This window comes from Ascidiella aspersa, chromosome 6 (genome assembly GCF_963924565.1).
Source record: "Ascidiella aspersa chromosome 6, kaAscAspe10.2, whole genome shotgun sequence".
Taxonomy (NCBI): Eukaryota; Metazoa; Chordata; class Ascidiacea; order Phlebobranchia; family Ascidiidae; genus Ascidiella; species Ascidiella aspersa.
Window position 1 is genome coordinate 11,329,406 of NC_139452.1, and position 19,041 is coordinate 11,348,446.

At 37.6% G+C, this 19,041-nt stretch overlaps 3 protein-coding genes across 3 annotated transcripts; all 3 read left to right on the forward strand.

The window, feature by feature from the left end:
- The first annotated feature begins 1,525 nt into the window (after window positions 1–1,525).
- LOC146139721 (melanocyte-stimulating hormone receptor-like) lies at window positions 1,526–7,224 on the forward strand. The gene is made up of 4 exons (XM_083392522.1): window positions 1,526–1,914; window positions 3,737–4,095; window positions 4,999–5,131; window positions 6,874–7,224. Exons 1-4 carry the CDS (start codon window positions 1,526–1,528, stop codon window positions 7,121–7,123), a joined length of 1,131 nt encoding a protein of 376 aa, XP_083248648.1. The 3' UTR covers window positions 7,124–7,224.
- A 2,726-nt stretch (window positions 7,225–9,950) lies between these two features.
- On the forward strand, window positions 9,951–12,716 carry LOC146139722 (uncharacterized). Its single transcript, XM_083392250.1, has 3 exons — window positions 9,951–10,253; window positions 10,576–10,826; window positions 11,462–12,716. The coding sequence occupies exons 1-3, from the start codon at window positions 9,992–9,994 to the stop codon at window positions 11,651–11,653; spliced, it is 705 nt and encodes a 234-aa protein (XP_083248376.1). The 5' UTR covers window positions 9,951–9,991; the 3' UTR covers window positions 11,654–12,716.
- Window positions 12,717–13,225: 509 nt separating this feature from the next.
- LOC146139723 (uncharacterized) lies at window positions 13,226–15,098 on the forward strand. The gene is made up of 3 exons (XM_083392939.1): window positions 13,226–13,525; window positions 13,847–14,097; window positions 14,729–15,098. The coding sequence occupies exons 1-3, from the start codon at window positions 13,264–13,266 to the stop codon at window positions 14,918–14,920; spliced, it is 705 nt and encodes a 234-aa protein (XP_083249065.1). The 5' UTR covers window positions 13,226–13,263; the 3' UTR covers window positions 14,921–15,098.
- Window positions 15,099–19,041: the final 3,943 nt, after the last annotated feature.

Below are 19,041 nucleotides of genomic sequence, written 5' to 3' on the forward strand. Positions count from 1 at the left end.
ATGTAGATTGTAAGTCAACTTTGGTTAATTTGTCGCCAATTTTTGGTTTGTCACTGGCTTTTGCAAGCCTGCCTCTAAAGAATGTGATTACTAAATTACTATAGTAGGCTATTTAGATATCAGAAGCTTAACAGCGTGATTGCATTGGATATTGTTAAACAAATCCCCGTGACTCACAATGGGGTCTCCCAATTTGTAAGTAACAATTGGCGTTTGTTTAATTATTGTGAAATAGTTTTTTTTCTTTCTGTTCTATTAGAAGCGTTTTAAACTTTAAACCATGCCAGTCTGCTCAACAGGCAAATAAAGTAATAAGTAAAGTAATACCAGGCAAATTAAGTAATAGTCATTACCAACATACGCTTCATTATAAAACTTTCCAGTTACTTTTATATGTGTTCCGCTTTGAAAAACGTTAAATCAAAGCACCGATCAGTTATGACTTATAACTTTCATATGCATGTAAACGAATTGCTTCGAATGAAAACGAAACACCAGTCAGATTTTAAGGGGATTTCTCAAGTCAAGGTAGTCGAAAGTTCCGCTAATACTGTTGCACACATGAGAGTAGTATCATACATATAAATTCTTCATTTTAATGTTGGTGTGTAACTTTTAAATTAAATCGTGTTTAGGAAAGTGCATGTTAAACGGCGTTTTTGTAGTGATTTCTGCCCATGTGTAAGGTGTGGCTCTGTGCGGTTAACACAGCAAAATATGGCTCTTGGTCGCTGACTGGTTGGCCAACCCTAGGCCGCTATACCATGGACTGAGTGATAACAATAAGTCGCACAGGTTAGGTTATGAACTCCGGCGTGTTTTAAAATCTTTAAAAAGTTTCAAAAAGTCAAACTGCTGCAGGTTTTGAGTGGGCCTTTGTTCATGGGCTGACGTTGAATAAACCGGGACAAGGAAGTGAAGAGCTATTTCGTGGTCTTAGGAAGTATATGGCTAACAACAATACCAGTAAAGTCACCCATTGCTGCTAATAAGTCATTTATCTTTACTGACTTAGAGAATGTGAAACAGCGAAAAGCTACGTTGTGTTACAATACAGCAGGACAGAATCTCAAGTCTTTTAAGAAGTTTATTCCGTGGTTCAGTTTGAATTGTTTCATAAATAGAATATTTCGCGTACCGTACAACGATCGTATAAGATTTTGTGTTAGTAGTGGTTAAAATTAGAAAAAGTATCCAGTTTGCTTGTATAGTACATAAAAGCATATTGCCTTGGCTTATTTAAAAAAAACACATTGAAAAGCAACGGATACACCATTGAACAAACGGAAGGTTTACATTTTAAACGGTCGATAGCATGACTTGTGTGTTTCTTGTTTTCTGACAGAAGGCTGCTGAACCCTTCTTTTTAAAGGTAAACATTATTTCTCGACTGTTTTGACCTGTTTAACCTCGATTTGGCAGCAACGACGTTTCCTCACAAAAAGGACTCACAAAAAGAAAAAAGGTAGCGCAAAAACCAAAGGACGTCTAAAAGCTCGCCAAACAAGCAAACACACGGGAGTGAATGCGCGACAGCGAATCCGGGCCCGGGCAAACCAGCACCCCAAAGCTCGGCGCCGATGCCGGGCAGCAGCTTTTAAGCATGTTCTACGACTCTCCGGGGTCAAGCAGGAATGCCAGGAACATGACGCCGGACGCCGATGCCTCGTGCATCGAGACGAGTGGCGCATGCGGCGAAATGGACCTGGCCATCTCGGGGGTCATCCTTACGGTGGGTTTGGTCGCCTGCCTCGAGAACCTGGTGCTTGTGGTTGCCACGCACCGCTGGAAGCTTGGCAAGTCGTGTCGCATGTTCTGGTTCCTCTGGCATATGTCGCTGGCCGACGCCCTGGTGGCCTTCACCTTCGCCTACTTCCACCTGCGTATCGTTACCTCCTGCTCGGCGCCCAACAGGTGAGCCGATGTTGTTTGTTTGTTTCGAGGCGATTTAGGTGTCAGGAATTGATCAGCCTGTTTACATTGGATTGAAACTGAAAGTATCTATTCCGAAAGCATCCTGTGTACTTCATGATTGGTGATGTTAGCATTGTGTTCAGTTGCTGAAAGTGGATCAACCCATTTTTTTCTAAATCAGAATCTAAGTTTTATCAACAGGTTACGGAATGGGCAAAATATAGAAATTAAATTAAATTCCTAAATAGAGTTACACTCCCTCGAAACGAGTTTAATTAACAATCTATTAATATATAGATTACATTTTATGCTTACACTAATGCCACTAGATACACCCCAGCTATTAGATCAAGAGCGGACAACTTTTCCAGTCGGCGGGCTTGATATAGGAAAATGAAGTACTTGGCGGGAAGGATTCCTGATCGATATATTAATTGTATTGCCAATGCCTACTAACGCCATACATGTTTTGTCGCATAATGGCGGCTAATGTTGTACTCTTTGAACACGACAACACTTTCATTGCACCGCACACATGCTGCTTTCTTGTCGACTTAAGTGAAAAAATACTTCGGCATCCAATCCTTGTTAAATTTGCAACTGTACGTGTCTCGGCAAAATTTAAAGGCAAATATTGATTGCAAATTCTATCTAATTTGGGAACACACAATAAGACCTAAAGAGCAACCATATCTAAAGCAGAAAAATCAATAATGCTATAGTATTAACACCAACGACATAATAAAGCGAAATTCGCAGTAGTACCCACCACAGAATAAGAACCTAATCGTTTAAATAAGACATAAATCTGTCAAACTAAGTCCTGAATTCATACGGAATAAGGCCTAAATGGCCAAAATAACGCATGCAACTGTAGGAATATGGGGAATGTGACAATTGGGGGCCATGGGTATGTCTTCGGCCGTTTTAGTGTCTAATTTTGGGAGCCCGTTTGAAGGGCGCCGTTATGGCGCCGCTGTTTTGGCACCTGATTTTCTGGCCCTGTTTGAGGTTAGTGGTTGGTAATGAGTGGGGTTAGAAAATGGGTTAGTGTTGATAATATTAGGGAAGTTAGTGGTGTACTTATGTGGTGGGGTTTGGGATTAAGTAAAATGTTTTGTATTCCTGATTCTGGTCATTTAGGTCTTATTCCGACGGGTTTATGACTTATTTCGATTTAGACTGTTTTAGGACTATCGGTTTTAGTCCTATTTTGGTCTTATTCCGAACTGTGCGTTATTCCGTCGTTGATTCTTATTTCGTTCTTATGACTGGAGTCTTCTAATTTTAACCCAAAGCAGAGAACTAAAGAACACCTAGCAATTACTTTTATTTGACGTAGTAAGCAAGTAGTGGGGGATTGCGGCAGACTGCGGCCGCGGGCCACATTATTCTGTAAGACCGTAAACTGTCTGCGTGCGCTTTAAATCCCGTTGCTGGCCGTATGTTGCCCGTCCCTGTATTAGATTGTTTTGCGCTCGATCGTTCAATTAAAATTAGCCTATACGACCTGTATTTATTTGATAATGTACTTTACTGTGATAGGGATTTGGCCATAGACAAAATTAATTATAGGGTTTAATAACATGATATCAAAGTAGCAATCAGTTAAAAGGGCAAAATATTAACTGTTTTATAGACGATTGTATTAAATTTTGTTGTAGAATTATTAGCTTTGTATTAGTAAAAATCTAGCTCAAAATACAAGAGCAATTGAATGATATCTCCTGGTACTAAAACGCAATTATTTCATCTAAGGCGAAAATTTCCTTGCTAACTTGCCACATAGCACTTAACCTAAATAAAAAACTCTTCATTGCAGCTGCACTCCCGGTTACCAAGCCGAGTCTATCGTACTGGTGATTCTCTTCTTCAGTGCTATCTTGGCTTCCCACCTTTTCGTGCTTGCGGCCACCATCGACCGCTTTATCGCTATCAAGTGGTCGCTGCGCTACCTACAACTAGTCACTACGCGGAGCGCGAGAGTGGTGACCGCCATTGTTTGGACGGTCTCCTTTGTGGTACCCTTTCTAGGCGCGATGGGCGTTCTCTTTCTGAAGCCAAGCCTTTACTACTCGATCACCACTGTGGTTTGCGCCTCCTCTTGCCTACTTTCGGCAATTCTGGTCGTTGTGCTTAACGCTTGGATGGTTCGTTATGCGTGGGCGAGCATCAGAAATAGTGAGTTTGAGTGAGTAGTGTAAGTAAGGCGACGTTAATGATGCTTGTTAACTGACCAAGTGTAGCTAAACGGTTTGGAACGTTACATGCAAAACGGTTACTGGACGTTTAAATGTTCATTGATTACATCGTCTGTTTTAACCTTTCGGGAATATCGCAGTAATTAAATTAGTTTGTTTCTGCAAAATAACTTGCTTAGCAAGAATACTGGATTACTAGTTCGGTTAACCTAATTATACCCATATAAATTTTATATGTACAGATTTGCGTCTAAAGCAGCATACTAGACGCGGAGTACAGGTTGTTTTTTAATCTTAATTGCTTAAGATAGTTCGACCAACTTCGGTAGGTTCATGAATTTAAAGTTTCCCTCAGTCTTGTGCTCTCGTATTCCCAGTGTTGTAAACAAAGTCCCTGTCAAGTCATTTGTAAAATAACTTAAGTCCAAGTCATTTCAAATAAACAACAAGTTAAGTCCCAGTCAAGTCATAATTAGAGCAAGTCAACTTCAGGTCATGTCTTTGTCATACAAATAAAACGTTGAACTATTAGAATTTTTAAACCCGTACGAATATGAACAAATTTTTTCGAGAAATGTAACATAATAACTTGACTAAAATAAGACAAACGCAACATATTGCAAGCAATTTGTCTTATTTCAACCCAAAGTCATTCTTCCAAAAGACTTAAGTCATGTCAGGTCATTTGTCCGAAAGACTTAAGTCAAGTCAAGTCATTTTTAAAAAAAGAGACGTGAGTACACCTAAGTCATTACAACACTGCGTATTCCTTTTTTTTGTTTTTTTTAAGAGGACCACTAGATTCGGTAAACCCTCCTAAAGGCTTTCTAAGTATAGCAACATTCGTAGGGTTGATTAACCGATCCACGATTTTGTTTAACAGCGCCTGCGAGGGCAAGTGTGTCCGGTGTGAGCCGGATGCCCACCACAAGTTCATTTCCTGATCTCTCCTCCATTCAGAGTGGCATCAAACCAACGGTGACGCTTGCTCTCTTCGTCGTTTCTTTCATTATAAGGTATTTCGTGAAACAGTTTGTTCCGATCAGTTTATTTCTTTACAACATACAGATTTGAGTTAGTGTGTCCCAAAGATGTAGGTTCAGTCAAGCTAAAGTCACTTGAAAACATTGACTTAATTGCACCAATTCGGTAACTTAAGCGCATTGGTGTATATTGCACCACTGAAGTTGTTTACCGAAGTTGAGCATGGCTAATTTTTTAGCAGACGTTTCAGACCTTTTTTATCTATTAAAACTTTTATAGAATTAAGTTTGTTAATGTAGCCCTTCTTGTAAACGTAATTGCGAGACATATTTTAATTGCGCGACATATTTAGGGTTGCGATCCTCCGTTTGGAAAGCTCTGCACTAGCTATAGAATACGCATTCGGAGTCTGAATAACAAAAGGATAATGGAAAAAATGAAATCTTTGGAATTTAATAAATCGATTGACAAAATCGATTTTAACAACCAATGCGGATTGCGAAAATAAAAATTTAATTTATTTTTCAAATGGTATTAAGCCTAAGAATTCGGAATTAGATCTATTATATTAACCATCTAACCACCATATTTTGATAGGATTCGAGAAATATAAGATAATTTTTAAATCACCACGTAACAACCCTGCTGCCGTACCATTTGTGTTATTGAGCGTTGGATTAAAATTAGCGTTCGCAAAGAAGCATCTGCAACTGGAATTTAAAAGAACCAATTGTTTCATTTTCCTGTCTATAAAATGTTGACACATAAAGATGAAGTATTTAATTGGAAACGTTTACTGCAATAAAAAGCGTAAACAGTTTCTCAATATCCCTATAGCAATCAGTAAATACACCGCAATTTTAACAAAACTACCGAAATCACAACAAGTGACAACTAACTAATAACAGGATTTGGGACTGGTATTTCTTTTTTGCCAAGAAATGTAGTGGTAATTAAACGTTGTACAATTTTTTTTTTAAATGATGCATAAATTTGTTTTTGAAAACGAAAAAAAAAAGAACGTAAAAACAGTACAGAAAAAAGTTAAAAAAATATCTAAACAAAGATAAGGTACTAGAGGACCAAAATTATTTCAGTAATTTTGCGCAAGCCAGATAACATTGAAATATTATTTATTTGTTTCGCTTTCCGGTTTACTCCCGCCAAATTTTATCAATTCGATTTTAATCAGTTAAACAAATTAAGTTTTGCTTGATTTAAAACGAAGAAATATAACTATAGAGTTTATATAACATCAGCATTTGAATTTCAGCGAAGCCCTACATGTGTCGGCCCAACTCAAGCTTAAGCGAGAGAGTCATTTTTACATTATCGATCGCGCCTTTCACGGTAGAATAAACATTCAATAAATTAAATTTTATCGAAGTCCACATGTGTGTCGGCGGTCCAGCTTCAGTTTGAGCGAGAGAGTATCTTTTTTCACATTATCGACCGTGTTCAGTTCAAATATAATTACAATCACTCCCTTATATGTTTCAATTACATTACAATTACAATTTAAATAAAAACTGTAATTCATGACATCAAATAGATTTTTCGGCATTGAAACGTTTCTCAATATCAATGTATTGAGCCAAAATTTTAGCAAATTACAATTACAATTAGAATTACGCAAATTGAAAATGCCTCAATTACATTACAATTACGGTTACACTAAAACCTATGATTAATTATCATCAATTACAATTGCAAATTACAATTCATCCAACTCTGGTGTTCCTTATATATCTTACCTTGTTCTTTGTGCCAACAGCTGCGCACCGTGGTCGGTGGCTCTTATCGTATGTGAAGAAGCTCACAGCTGCATCCTGAAGAAGAATCAAGACTACACCTTGGTGCTGGTGCTCCTCCACGCTGTCGTGATCCCCATTCTCTACGGATTCCGGGTGGAGGTGGTCAAGAAGCACGTCATCGGCTTCTGGAAAAACCTACTTCCGGTGTGCCGTTCTTCCTCGGCATCTTGCTGCTATAGGGACTCGTCGTATTTTTGCTGCAAATCCTAGCATTGGAGTCTATGTTTTTGGATGGGAACTTGACACCCGAGGAAAAGATTTAAAGGCAGAAGCCCATAAGATTAATGGCAGCGCTTTTAAACCTTTTTTGTAGCGACCTGTTATATAGCGCCGCGTACACGCTCTACACATTTGACACAGTGTTCCCACTGATGTCAGCGCCGGACCAGGCCATAAAGATCATGTAACAACTGCTTACTTAGTGTAACCACTTCAATTTATTTTCTTATTGATGGTTTACCATTAAATAAAAATGATAAAAATACCCTTCTTAATCACTTGGAGTATAACTTTACTAATGTTTTATGATATGAGTCACAACATTTTTTGTTAAAAATTTTACTGATACCGAACCCTTTAACTTTTAGTTTGGAAACGTTTTATATTCAACGTTTTATTTATACGCCCCGATACTTTCCAATGAATTGTTTAGAAGTTTGACGTCAACAAAACTCAAAACGACACATCTGAAAAGAAGATTTTTGCTTATTGCGAGTCTCAGCGTTATGGAGAGGCTGGAATTTTTTTTTCGATTTTTAATTTCGTATCGCGACATATTCGCTGAGAAGCACTAGTTTAACATATACGATAAAAAATGTACGAGGATCAACGCCTAAATGCTAATGTCCTACCGGCAGGAGATACAAAAGACCCAAAACAATACCTAAGGCAGAATCTATATAACTACAGTATTAAGGCCAACAACATAACAAAGGCAAATACGCAGTAATATCAACGACAGAATAAGAACTTAATCGTCGGAATAAGACATAAACTTATCGGAATAAGTCCTAAATTCATCGGTATAAGGCCTAAATGGCAAAATAACGCCTGAAACTGTAGGGGAAGGGTACTGAACGACCAGGAGCCATCGGTCTGACATCGGCCGTTTCGGTGTCCACGTATGACCGGCTTGAGCGCCCCAGTTTGAATGGCGCTGTTGGGGCGCCGCTGTTTTCGCACCGCGTTTTTAGCCATGTTTGAGGTTAGTGGTGGGTAATGGGTGAAGTTAGAAATTGGGTTAGAGATAAAGTTATTGGGAAAGTTCTTGATGTACTTAGGGGTAGATAAAGTGTTGTATGGGCCTGATTCTGGCCATTTAGATCTTATTCCGACGGGTTTAGGACTTATTCCAATTTTTATACTGTATTACGACTAATAGGTTTTAGTCTTATTTTGGTCTCATTGCGAACTGTGATTTATTCCGACGTTGGTGTTGTTCTTATTTCGCTTAAATGACTGCAGTCCCTAGCGGTCATTAAGTTCGACAAGGGCACCTTTTATTGCTATATTTCTGTTACTGTTCTCCTTTTTATTTCTTTTTCTCCCTTGCAAGCGCATTTCTTTGTTTAAATGGTAATATGTTTGCGGTATCGTGTGTTTTAAATCAGTGCTACCAACTGTTTCACACGTGAGGCGCATCAACCGAGCTTAAACGTTCGGCGGGACACCTATTAAATGTGTGTCGATCGACAATAGACAACATCAATAAATATCCCAGGCAGTCGAGAGAAAAAAGAGAGATTCAATAAAACCCACCAAAGCCGCCAAAGTTTTTACGCATTACATTCCTTTATTTCCTGATTTTGGGATTTTGCATAAGGTCAAAGTGATGATACATAAATTTTCCGCGTTAATTCGACTGATTATTGAAAAGTACACTTAAAACGCAAGTAGCACCCCTCGGGGAACATCCCGGCACACTTGCGAGGCATGGTCTCGCGGCAGACCGGTTGCGGAGTACTGGTTTAAATTAACATCTTCTTGTCTTCGACATTTGAAACACATTGATGTTTATACTTTGAAATGACCAGATAAACAACACCATTTGATAAAATAAAAAAAGGATACTTTGCAAAGGCGATTTTTCCGAAAAGTATAGGTGCTGTACTTTTTAACATATTTGTAACAGTTTTTGTCGTTTCTTTATAAGGCGTTCAATGTCGTACTTTTTTAAATTTGCACTTCACGATACAGATTTTGCTATGTTATTCTTGTAAAGTTTCATGCTTCTTCAAAAGAACGCAGATTTTCGTTGCGTGTGAGCGAGTTCATATTGTGCTATCCAATTATGTGTTTTGAACTGCAATCCATGCTGTATAATAGGTTACGAATACATCTCCAAGTATACTCGTTATTTTTATTTCCAGCAGGTCATAAGGTCTTATATATTTATAACCTTTTAACAGGATCTTTATGATTTTAATTTGTGCAACCCTAAGCTAATACAAAATATTCCTCAATACATTTAGTGCAGTTTTGTTTGAATCTTTGATAAACATGATATATCTTTATGAGAACCCTATTTTATTTCCTGGTTGAAGACAAGCATGAAACGTAAAACAATTAGATTTAGCAATTTGGTTTAGTAAATCACTTGTCTGTCGACAGAGGTTGTTTGCAGTTTGTAAATCAGTCATACTGTTAGTCAGAGAATAGCATACACAAATATGTCGTTGTTTTCCAAAATATAAAAAATTGTTTTTTATTTTTCACGGGAAACATGTTTTTCTCCTGTTCTCACCAGAGGCTTTGGCAACTATCTCGTTGTTATAGGGAAATAAATGTTGTTGATTGACGTAAATGTGTGTTTGCAGATTTTAACACGCTGAAGAACCTAAGAGTCAAAACAGCTTTAAGTGGCCCATTTAGAAGAGAATTGAAGCAATTGGACTGTTTAAAGCGGTAATTACGAGCAATTTTGCTCAGGTGGATGCCACTTTTGACAGAGCATTTTTACCAAAACATGCATTAGTCAAAAACACTTTTCTGGTATATAAAGGCAAACATATCGCACAACACACAGTGTTCGGATGAATTCACCAGTTTCAAGTAGATTGTAGGCGAATTAAAAGACAAATGACAAAGGCAATTGTTTCGACGGGCGTCGTTCTTTTGGCGACGTTTGTTTCCTGCGTATTCTGCGTGGAAGACTACTTCGTTTGCAAGTCAGTGAGTTCTGTATTTTTAACTAACTCAACTCGACCCGTTCGAGGTCCCAGGGGTCCTGTCGGAAAATCAGGCCCGATGGGGCCTCAAGGTTTTCGTGGTCCTAAAGGAGAAATGGGTACATCGTTCAGCATCGACGTCATCAACAGCAAAATCGACACCGCCATAATTAGTAAGTCGCTGACTTTCCATCAAGCAGAACCAAATGTCAAGGTTAAGGTAAAACCCTTTTTAGCTTAAACTTTCTCGGTCGGAAAACACAAATTTTTTTAACGTAAACTCGCTGACTACAACATATCGCAAAAAGACAAAGAAGAGCTTTTATTTTACATTTGCATAAAACTACTTTAATATAAGACCGATAAGATCCTCATTGCTCGCGTACCATGTGCACAGACTTCCCACACCTTGTGTGGTTGGTGTATCACAGGTTGAAAATCAATGTATGTGTATATAACAACCTGCTATCTATTTCTAACATGTTGCATGTGCAGAGCATCGCATATGCCACGGAATACAGCTAGAAAACCAATGCATTCAGCTCGCTTACAACTGCGGGCCGAAGACCAACAGACACGAAGCGGCGGCAATTTGCGAAAGTCGCGGTGGGGAACTGGCTCATATTGCATCCAAGGTTATCTACGATCTCGTATCGGCCTATGTTAAACGCTTCTGGATTGGTTTCAATAATGGCGTACAAACATCATACGTGCAAATCTGGCTGGGCTCTATATACAATGCAACTGTAAGTCGAGTCGGATCATTTGCAGATGGTTTAATTTTGCTGTTTTAAAAGGTTTTTAATTTTTTGTACAGACTCAATGCACAATTACAGCCGTAACAAATATTTAACCTGTTCCTTTCCGTTATCTTATACTAGAGTACAATTAATTTTTCGATGTAAGAACTGTTGGGAAGTCTTACTCATGCAGCTCATTATAACACAAATTGAACAGGCCTCTAACATCGATGAAAAAGGCCCTTTTGCTAACTTTATCAAAATTTTATAGTCAGGATTGGATAATAACCTAAAAGCCCACAGGGCGATATTTCTTAAAATGTTACCCATCGTCCATTTACAATGGCAGTATTTTCAATCAGATTTGTTTTAGTTTTTTGTGACTTTACCATGTAAATAATATATATCATAAAAAATCGCTATTATAACAATTTGTTATCCGGCAGGCTATATTACAAAAAACAAACTTTTGCCCCTTTTTCACCTCTTGACCGGTTTACACGCCACCACTTCCCATGCCCCCCCTCAAAAAAAAATATATATATATATCCGTAATCACACAGTAAAACACCTTGAAGGGGAGCAAACTTTTTAGCTGATTACAAATGAACTGATATTTTAAACCTGCTTGTTTTTTTCAGACCAATTCCGTCCAGGCAGGCGGTGTATCACTTTCGTTCGTGCAGTGGTACCACAGCTATCCACGCGGTGACCAATACATGGGGATTGAGATTCCTACCGTATCCAGCAGGACTACTAACGGAATGTTTGACATCCACGCCGGTCACAAATATCCAGTTCCCTTGTGCAGTTTTCCGTCGCTATTAGTTTAAAGAAAGTGCACGCCTAATGGTTTTACACTGATTACCGAATTATAGTCTGTAACCTACGCGTATTTGTTTTGCAATATTTGAACTTTAATTGCAATTCCTTTTTTAATTCCAAGCTGATTAATATTGTCCAATGAAAAAGAATACACGAGACGCGTGGTCCCCCAAACCCGAAAACACAGCAAAAACATGCTAATATACATAGGCATTACATTACTGTTTAATACATTGTTTCTGAACCTTCAGTTTCATTTACACCAACCACAGAATTTTGTATTTTATTCACTCTCAATTGAAACAAAGGAAAGTGTGAATTTGTTTTGCATGTGTGTATTAGTAAAATCGGAAAGAACATCTAGTCTTGTTAGGGACATGAAAGTATTTACCCTTAATTCAACCTTATTTGTCGATTTAACATTGCAAATATTTCATTTTACCCTGTCGTGAACTAAACGTTTGGGCCTATCATGCTTAGTAAAGCTATTATGAGAATTGGTCCTTGAACGTTTGTGTGTTGGGTATTTTAATGACATGGAGCAATTTGCGATTTCTGTGCTATTTGTTGGTTACGGTAAATCCAATTTCATTTATAAGACAGCAATAAAACACACTTAATGTATACAGGTTATTGGGAATATTGGGGCCGATGTTTAATATTTTAATATTTTAATATTTTCTGGTTGTCATGTTGCGAAGAAGGCAAGTAAGTTGACAGTAACCACTGGAGTTAATGAAAATGGGTTTAATGTAAAATGACTTGATGTGTCTGGAAATGGATCTGAATAATTAAAGTTGAAGGTTATTCTTTACAACAGAGTTCTTTGAAAGGCATTGGGCAATAAACGATTGCTTTAATTTTTATAAAGGACGCAAACTGCCATTTACATATTCCCTTTTATTCATGTGATAAATAATATTTAAAAGCAACAAGCACCAAATAGCCTTTGATCATTTTAGGCTTTTTTGTCGATGTAACGTTATTTATCGTAAACGCAAGGTGTTTTTAAATTTTCTATTACCGTTTTACAACTGAATCAGGTAAAGCAAACCGAATTCCACATTTAGATGCGGCGCACGGAAGGCATTGTACGATTGAAGCGAATGCGAAAAATCTATACATTACACATGTTATACTTCATAGGCTATGACGCATGGCTGTATGATTAGCATTAAAGTGGTTTGTTTAACTGTCGAAAATCGATAATGATTTGAGTCACATTTACGGCATTTATGTGTATTTTTTTTTCGCAGGTAACCAGGTTTTTCTCCTGTTCTCACCAGAGGCTTTGGCAACTATTTCGTTGTTATAGGGAAATAAATGTTGTTGATTGACGTAAATGTGTGTTTGCAGATTTTAACAAGCTGAAGAACCTAAGAGTCAAAACAGCTTTAAGTGGCCCATTTAGAAGAGAATTGAAGCAATTGGACTGTTTAAAGCTGTAATTACGAGCAATTTTGCTCAGGTGGCTGCTTCTGTTGACAGCGCCTTGTTACCGAAACATACATTAGTCAAAAACACTTCTCGGATATATAAAGGCTAAAATATCGCACAACACACAGTGTTCGGATGAATTCACCAGTTTCAAGTAGATTGTAGGCGAATTAAAATACAAATGACAAAGGCAATTGTTTCGACGGGCGTCGTTCTTTTGGCGACGTTTGTTTCCTGCGTATTCTGCGTGGAAGACTACTTCGTTTGTAAGTCAGTGAGTTCTGTATTTGTAACTAACTCAACTCGACCCGTTCGAGGTCCAAGGGGTCCAGTCGGAAAATCTGGCCCGGTGGGGCCTCAAGGTTTTCGTGGTCCTAAAGGAGAAAGGGGTACATCGTTCAACATCGACGTCATCAACAGCAAAATCGACACCGCCATAATTAGTAAGTTGATGACTTTCCATCAAGCCGAACCAAATGTCAAGGTTAAGGTAAAACCTGTTGAGCTTAAACTTTCTCGATCGGAAAACACAAATTTTTTTAACGTAAACTCGCTGACTACAACATATCGCAAAAAGACAAAGAACAGCTTTTATTTCACATTTGCATAAAATTACTTTAATATAAGACCGATAAGATCCTCATTGCTCGCGTACCATGTGCACAGACTTCCCACACCTTGTGTGGTTGGTGTATCACAGGTTGACAATCGATGTTTGTGTATATAAAAACCTGCAATCTATTTCTAACGTGTTGCATGTGCAGAGCATCGCCTATGCCACGGAATACAGCTAGAAAACCAATGCATTCAGCTCGCTTACAACTGCGGGCCGAAGACCAACAGACACGAAGCGGCGGCAATTTGCGAAAGTCGCGGTGGCGAACTGGCTCATATTGCATCCAAGGTTATCTACGATCTCGTATCGGCCTATGTTAAACGCTTCTGGATTGGTTTCAATAATGGCGTACAAACATCATACGTGCAAATCTGGCTGGGCTCTATATATAATGCAACTGTAAGTCGCGTCGGACCATTTACAGATGGTTTAATTTTGCTGTTTTAAAAGGTTTTTAATTTTTTGTACAGACTCAATGCACAATTACAGCCGTAACAAATATTTAACCCGTTCCGTTCCGTTATCTTATACTAGAGTACAATTCATTTTTCGATGTAAGTACTGTTTGGAAGTCTTACTCATGCAGCTCATTATAACACAAATTGAACAGGCCTCTAACATCGATGAAAAAGGCCCTTTTGCTAACTTTATCAAAATTTTATAGTCAGGATTGGATAATAACCTGAAAGTCCACAGGGCGATATTTCTTAAAATGTTACCCAATCGTCCACTTACAATGGCAGTATTTTCAATCAGATTTGTTTTAGTTTTTTGTGACTTTACCATGTAAATAATATATACTAAAAAATCGTTATTATAACAATTTGTTATCCGGCAGGCTATATTACAAAAAACAAACTTTTGCCCCTTTTTTCATCTCTTGGCCAGATTACATGCCACCACTTCGCACGCTCCCCCCCCCCAAAAAAAAAAAAAATACGTAACCATACTGTAAAACACCTTGCAGTGGAGAAAACTTGTCAGCTTACTACAAAAGAACTAATATTCTAAACCTGCTTGTTTTTTGCAGACCAATTCCGTCCAGGCAGGCGGTGTATCACCTTCGTTCGTGCAGTGGTTCCCCAACTATCCACGCGGTCGGCGATACATGGGGATTGAGATTCCTACCGTATCCAGCAGGGCTACTAACGGAATGTTCAACATCCACGCGGGTCACAAACATCCAGTTCCGTTGTGCAGTTTTCCGTCGCTGTTAATTTGAAGAAAGTGCACGCCTAATGGTTTTACACTGATTACCGAATTATAGTCTGTAACCTACGCGTTTTTGTTTTTTCAATATTTTTACTTTAATTGCGATTCCTTTTGTTATTTACAAGCTAATTAATATCGGCCAATGAAAAAGAATAGAACACGAGACGCGTGGTCACGAAAACCCTAAAACACAGCAAAAACGTGCTAATATACATAAGCATTACATTACTGTTTAATACATTGTGTCTCAAACTTTTTCAGTTTTATTTACACCAAGCACAGAACTTTGTATTTTATTCTCTATCAATTGAAACAAAGGAAAGTGTGAATTTGTTTTGCATGTATGTATTAGTAAAATCGAAAAGAACATGTAGTCTTGTTAGGGACATGTAAGTATTTACTCTTAATTCAACCTTATCTGTCGATTTGACATTGCAAATATTTCATTTTACCCTGTCGTGAACTAAACGTTTAGGCCTATAATGTTTAGTAAAGCTTTTATGAGAATTGGTCCTTAAACGTTTGTGTGTTGGGTATTTTAATGACATGGAGCAATTTGCGATTTCTGTTCCATTTGTTGGTTACGGTAAATCCAATTTCATTTATAAGACAGTAATAAACACACTTAATGTATACAGGATATTGTGAATATTTGGGGCCGATGTTTACTATTTTAATATTTCCTTGTTGCCATGTTGCGAAGAAGGCAAGTGAGTTGACAATAACCACTGTAGTCAATGTAACAGGGCTTAATGTAAAACGGATTTGGTTTTTAACAAAACGTTCTCATGCCTGTCAGCGCAATGAATAATGGGTCTAGAAATGGAGCTGACTAATTAAAGTTGAAGGTTATTTTTTACAACAGAGTTCTTTGAATGGCATTAGGCAATAAATTATTTACGATTGCTTTCATTTACATAATTGACGCAAACTGTAAATTACCTATCCCTTTTATCCACGAGATAAACAATATTTAAAAACAACAAGCACCAAAAAACCTTTGATTTTTTAGGCTTTTTTGTCAATGTAACGTTATTACATCGTAAACGCAAGGTGTTTTTAAATTTTCCATTACCGTTTTACAACTGAATCAGGTAAAGCAAACCGATTTCGATGCGGCGCACGGAAGGAATAGTACGAGTGAAGCGAATGCGAAAAATCTATACATTACACATGTAATACTTCAAGTAGGCTGTGACGCATGGCTGGATGATTAGCATTAAAGTGGTTTGTTTAGCAGCCGAAAATCGATAATGATTTGAGTCACATTTACGGCATTTATGTGTAAAAATAGGTGAGTGACCCAACATGAGCAAAGAGAATAACTCATACGGCACACTTGCCAATTTCTTGAAAAACATAAATTACTATTGATAAAATCTAGTTATTAGCCCAGCTTAACAATTTAAGGGCAGCAAATGCAAATAGGACGAATAGCAATGCCAGCGAGACACGCGTCTCTTTTCGAAAGCGGGCTACTATCTCGTTTCCTTTCCTTAAATCGCCCATCAGAGTCGCCCCTTTATTCTTATGGGGAAATTCGGAATCAGGAAGATCGACTCCGAGAAAATCGCATAGCGGTTTCCTATGGGGCGCCGTTTGGAAAAAAACAAATACCCTTCTACGGACAACTTTTTTGTCCGATTTAGCTTAAATCGGACAGTCAATTTGTCCGATTTATATTAAATCAGACAAAATTTAAATCGGACAAATTTTCTGTCCGATTTAATTTAGAGGGACAAATTATATTCCGATTTAAGCTAAATCGGACAAAATTCCTTTCCGATTTAAATTTTGTCTGATTTAGCTTAAATCGGAATATAATTTGTCCCTTTAAATTAAATCGGACAGAAAATTTGTCCGATTTAAATTTTGTCTGATTTAGATTAAATCGGACAAAATTTCATTACGATATAACTTTGACGCGAGTTGTTTATAGGGCGTATCAAAATTAATAAAGTTTCTGTTCTGCTTTAAGTTAGAATCAGCTGGGTTTTTTTCGGAGCGTGTTCGTTGTTGTTGCTTAGTAGGCCTTCCCCTCAGAATCTTTTAGTATAGGCTTCTATTTAAAATACACTTTTTTTAAAATGTTTTTTTAAATTGTAGTCCCTAACATTCCTATATGCAGGCTGCAGGGAGTCAAAATGTTTGACTTTGGGTGTACCACTGTTAAATGTAAACAAAAACGGATAGTCTATACCGGTAATAACATATATCAAATTATAGAACGCCATGTTAAGTATAGCGCGTAAAAAATAAATATTGAAGGGGGCAAAAATAAATCAAATACTGCGCATTTTACACGTTTTGATGATAGTCGAAACAACTGTTTTTAATATAGACTACTGAAAGTAAGAATAAGTGGTGGGCCGCACGTAAATATCAGGCGGGCCGCAGGTTGAACATCCCTGGTCTAAACAAAGCTAAAGTATTAGAGGACGAAAATTATTCCTATTTGCGCAAGCCAGATAACATTGAAATATTAGTTATTTGTTTCGCTTTTTCCGGTTCACTCCCGCCATATTTCATCAATTCGATTTTAATCAGTTAAACAAATTAAGTGTTGTTTGCTTTAAAACGAAGAAATATAACTATATGGTTTATATAAAATCAGCATTTAAATTTCAGCTAAGCCTACTTGTGTCGGCCCAACTCAAGCTTAAGCGAGAGAGTCATTTTTACATAATCAATCGCGCCTTTCAAGGTAGAATAAACATTTAATAAATTAAATTTCATCGAAGTTCACATTTGTGTCGGTCCAGCTTCAGTTTAAGCGAGAGAGTATATTTTTTCACACTATCTACCGTGTTCAGTTCAAATATAATTACAATCACTCCCTGATATGTTTCAATTACATTATAATTACAATTTAAATAAAAACTGTAATTAATGACATCAATTACATTTTTCGGCTTTCAAACTTTTCTCAATATCAATGTATTGAGCCAAAATTTTAGCAAATTGCAATTACAATTAGAATTACGCAAATTGAAAATGCCTCAATTACATTGCAATTACGATTACACTAAAACCTATGATTAATTATCATTAATTACAATTACAAATTACAATTGATCCAACTCTGGTGTTCCTTATATATCTTACCTTGTTCTTTGTGCCAACAGCTGCGCACCGTGGTCGGTGGCTCTTATCGTATGTGAAGAAGCTCACAGCTGCGTCCTGAAGAAGAATCAAGACTACACCTTGGTGCTGGTGCTCCTCCACGCTGTCGTGATCCCCATTCTCTACGGATTCCGGGTGGAGGTGGTCAAGAAGCACGTCATCGGCTTCTGGAAGAACCTACTTCCGGTGTGCCGTTCTTCCTCGGCGTCTTGCTGCTATAGTGACTCGTCGTGTTTTTGCCGAAACTCTTAGCATTGCCTGAGAATCAGGATAAAAAAGGCAGTAAGCTCATATGATTAATGGCAGCGATTTTAAACCTTTTTTGTCATGACCTGTTATATAGCGCCGCGTACACGCTCTAAACATTTGACACAGTGTTCCCACTGATTTCACCGCCGGACCAGGCCCTAAAAATCATGTAACAACCGCTTACTTAGTGTTAACACTTTTTTATTTAATTTATTTCCTTATTGGTGGTTTACTATTAAATAAAAATGATAAGAATACCGTTCTTAATCACTTGGACTATAACTTTACTAACGTTTTCTGATATGAGTCACAACATTTTTTTTTTCTGATACAGACTAACCCTTTAACACAACATTTAGTTGTTAAAAATGTTTACTAATACAGACAACCCTTTAACTTTTAGCTCGGAAACGGTTTATATTCAACGTTTTGTTTATACGCCCCGATATTTTCCAATGAATTGTTTAGAAGTTTGACGTCAACAAAACTCAAAACGACACCACTGAAAATAAGATTTTTGCTTATTGCGAGTCTCAGCATTATTGAGAGGCTGGAACTTTCGACATTAACCCAATAATGTGAAGTACTCCTGATTTTTATTTCGAATCGCGACATATTCGCTGAGAAGCACTAGTTTGACATATGCGATAAAAAATGTACGAGGACCAACGCCTAAATGCTAATGTCCTTCCGGCGGGAGATACGAAAGAACTAAAACAATACCTAAGGCAGAATCTATATTACTATAGTATTAAGACC

Bases quoted from the DNA above. Each gene is read 5' to 3' on its own strand.
- LOC146139721 (XM_083392522.1), top strand. From the start codon at position 1,526: ATGCGCGACAGCGAATCCGGGCCCGGGCAAACCAGCACCCCAAAGCTC. The intron at 4,096-4,998 runs GTGAGTTTGAGT...TTTGTTTAACAG, and splicing joins GTGGGCGAGCATCAGAAATA to CGCCTGCGAGGGCAAGTGTG. The intron at 5,132-6,873 runs GTATTTCGTGAA...TTGTGCCAACAG, and splicing joins GTCGTTTCTTTCATTATAAG to CTGCGCACCGTGGTCGGTGG.
- LOC146139722 (XM_083392250.1), top strand. From the start codon at position 9,992: ATGACAAAGGCAATTGTTTCGACGGGCGTCGTTCTTTTGGCGACGTTT. The intron at 10,254-10,575 runs GTAAGTCGCTGA...TTGCATGTGCAG, and splicing joins AATCGACACCGCCATAATTA to AGCATCGCATATGCCACGGA. The intron at 10,827-11,461 runs GTAAGTCGAGTC...TGTTTTTTTCAG, and splicing joins GCTCTATATACAATGCAACT to ACCAATTCCGTCCAGGCAGG.
- LOC146139723 (XM_083392939.1), top strand. From the start codon at position 13,264: ATGACAAAGGCAATTGTTTCGACGGGCGTCGTTCTTTTGGCGACGTTT. The intron at 13,526-13,846 runs GTAAGTTGATGA...TTGCATGTGCAG, and splicing joins AATCGACACCGCCATAATTA to AGCATCGCCTATGCCACGGA. The intron at 14,098-14,728 runs GTAAGTCGCGTC...TGTTTTTTGCAG, and splicing joins GCTCTATATATAATGCAACT to ACCAATTCCGTCCAGGCAGG.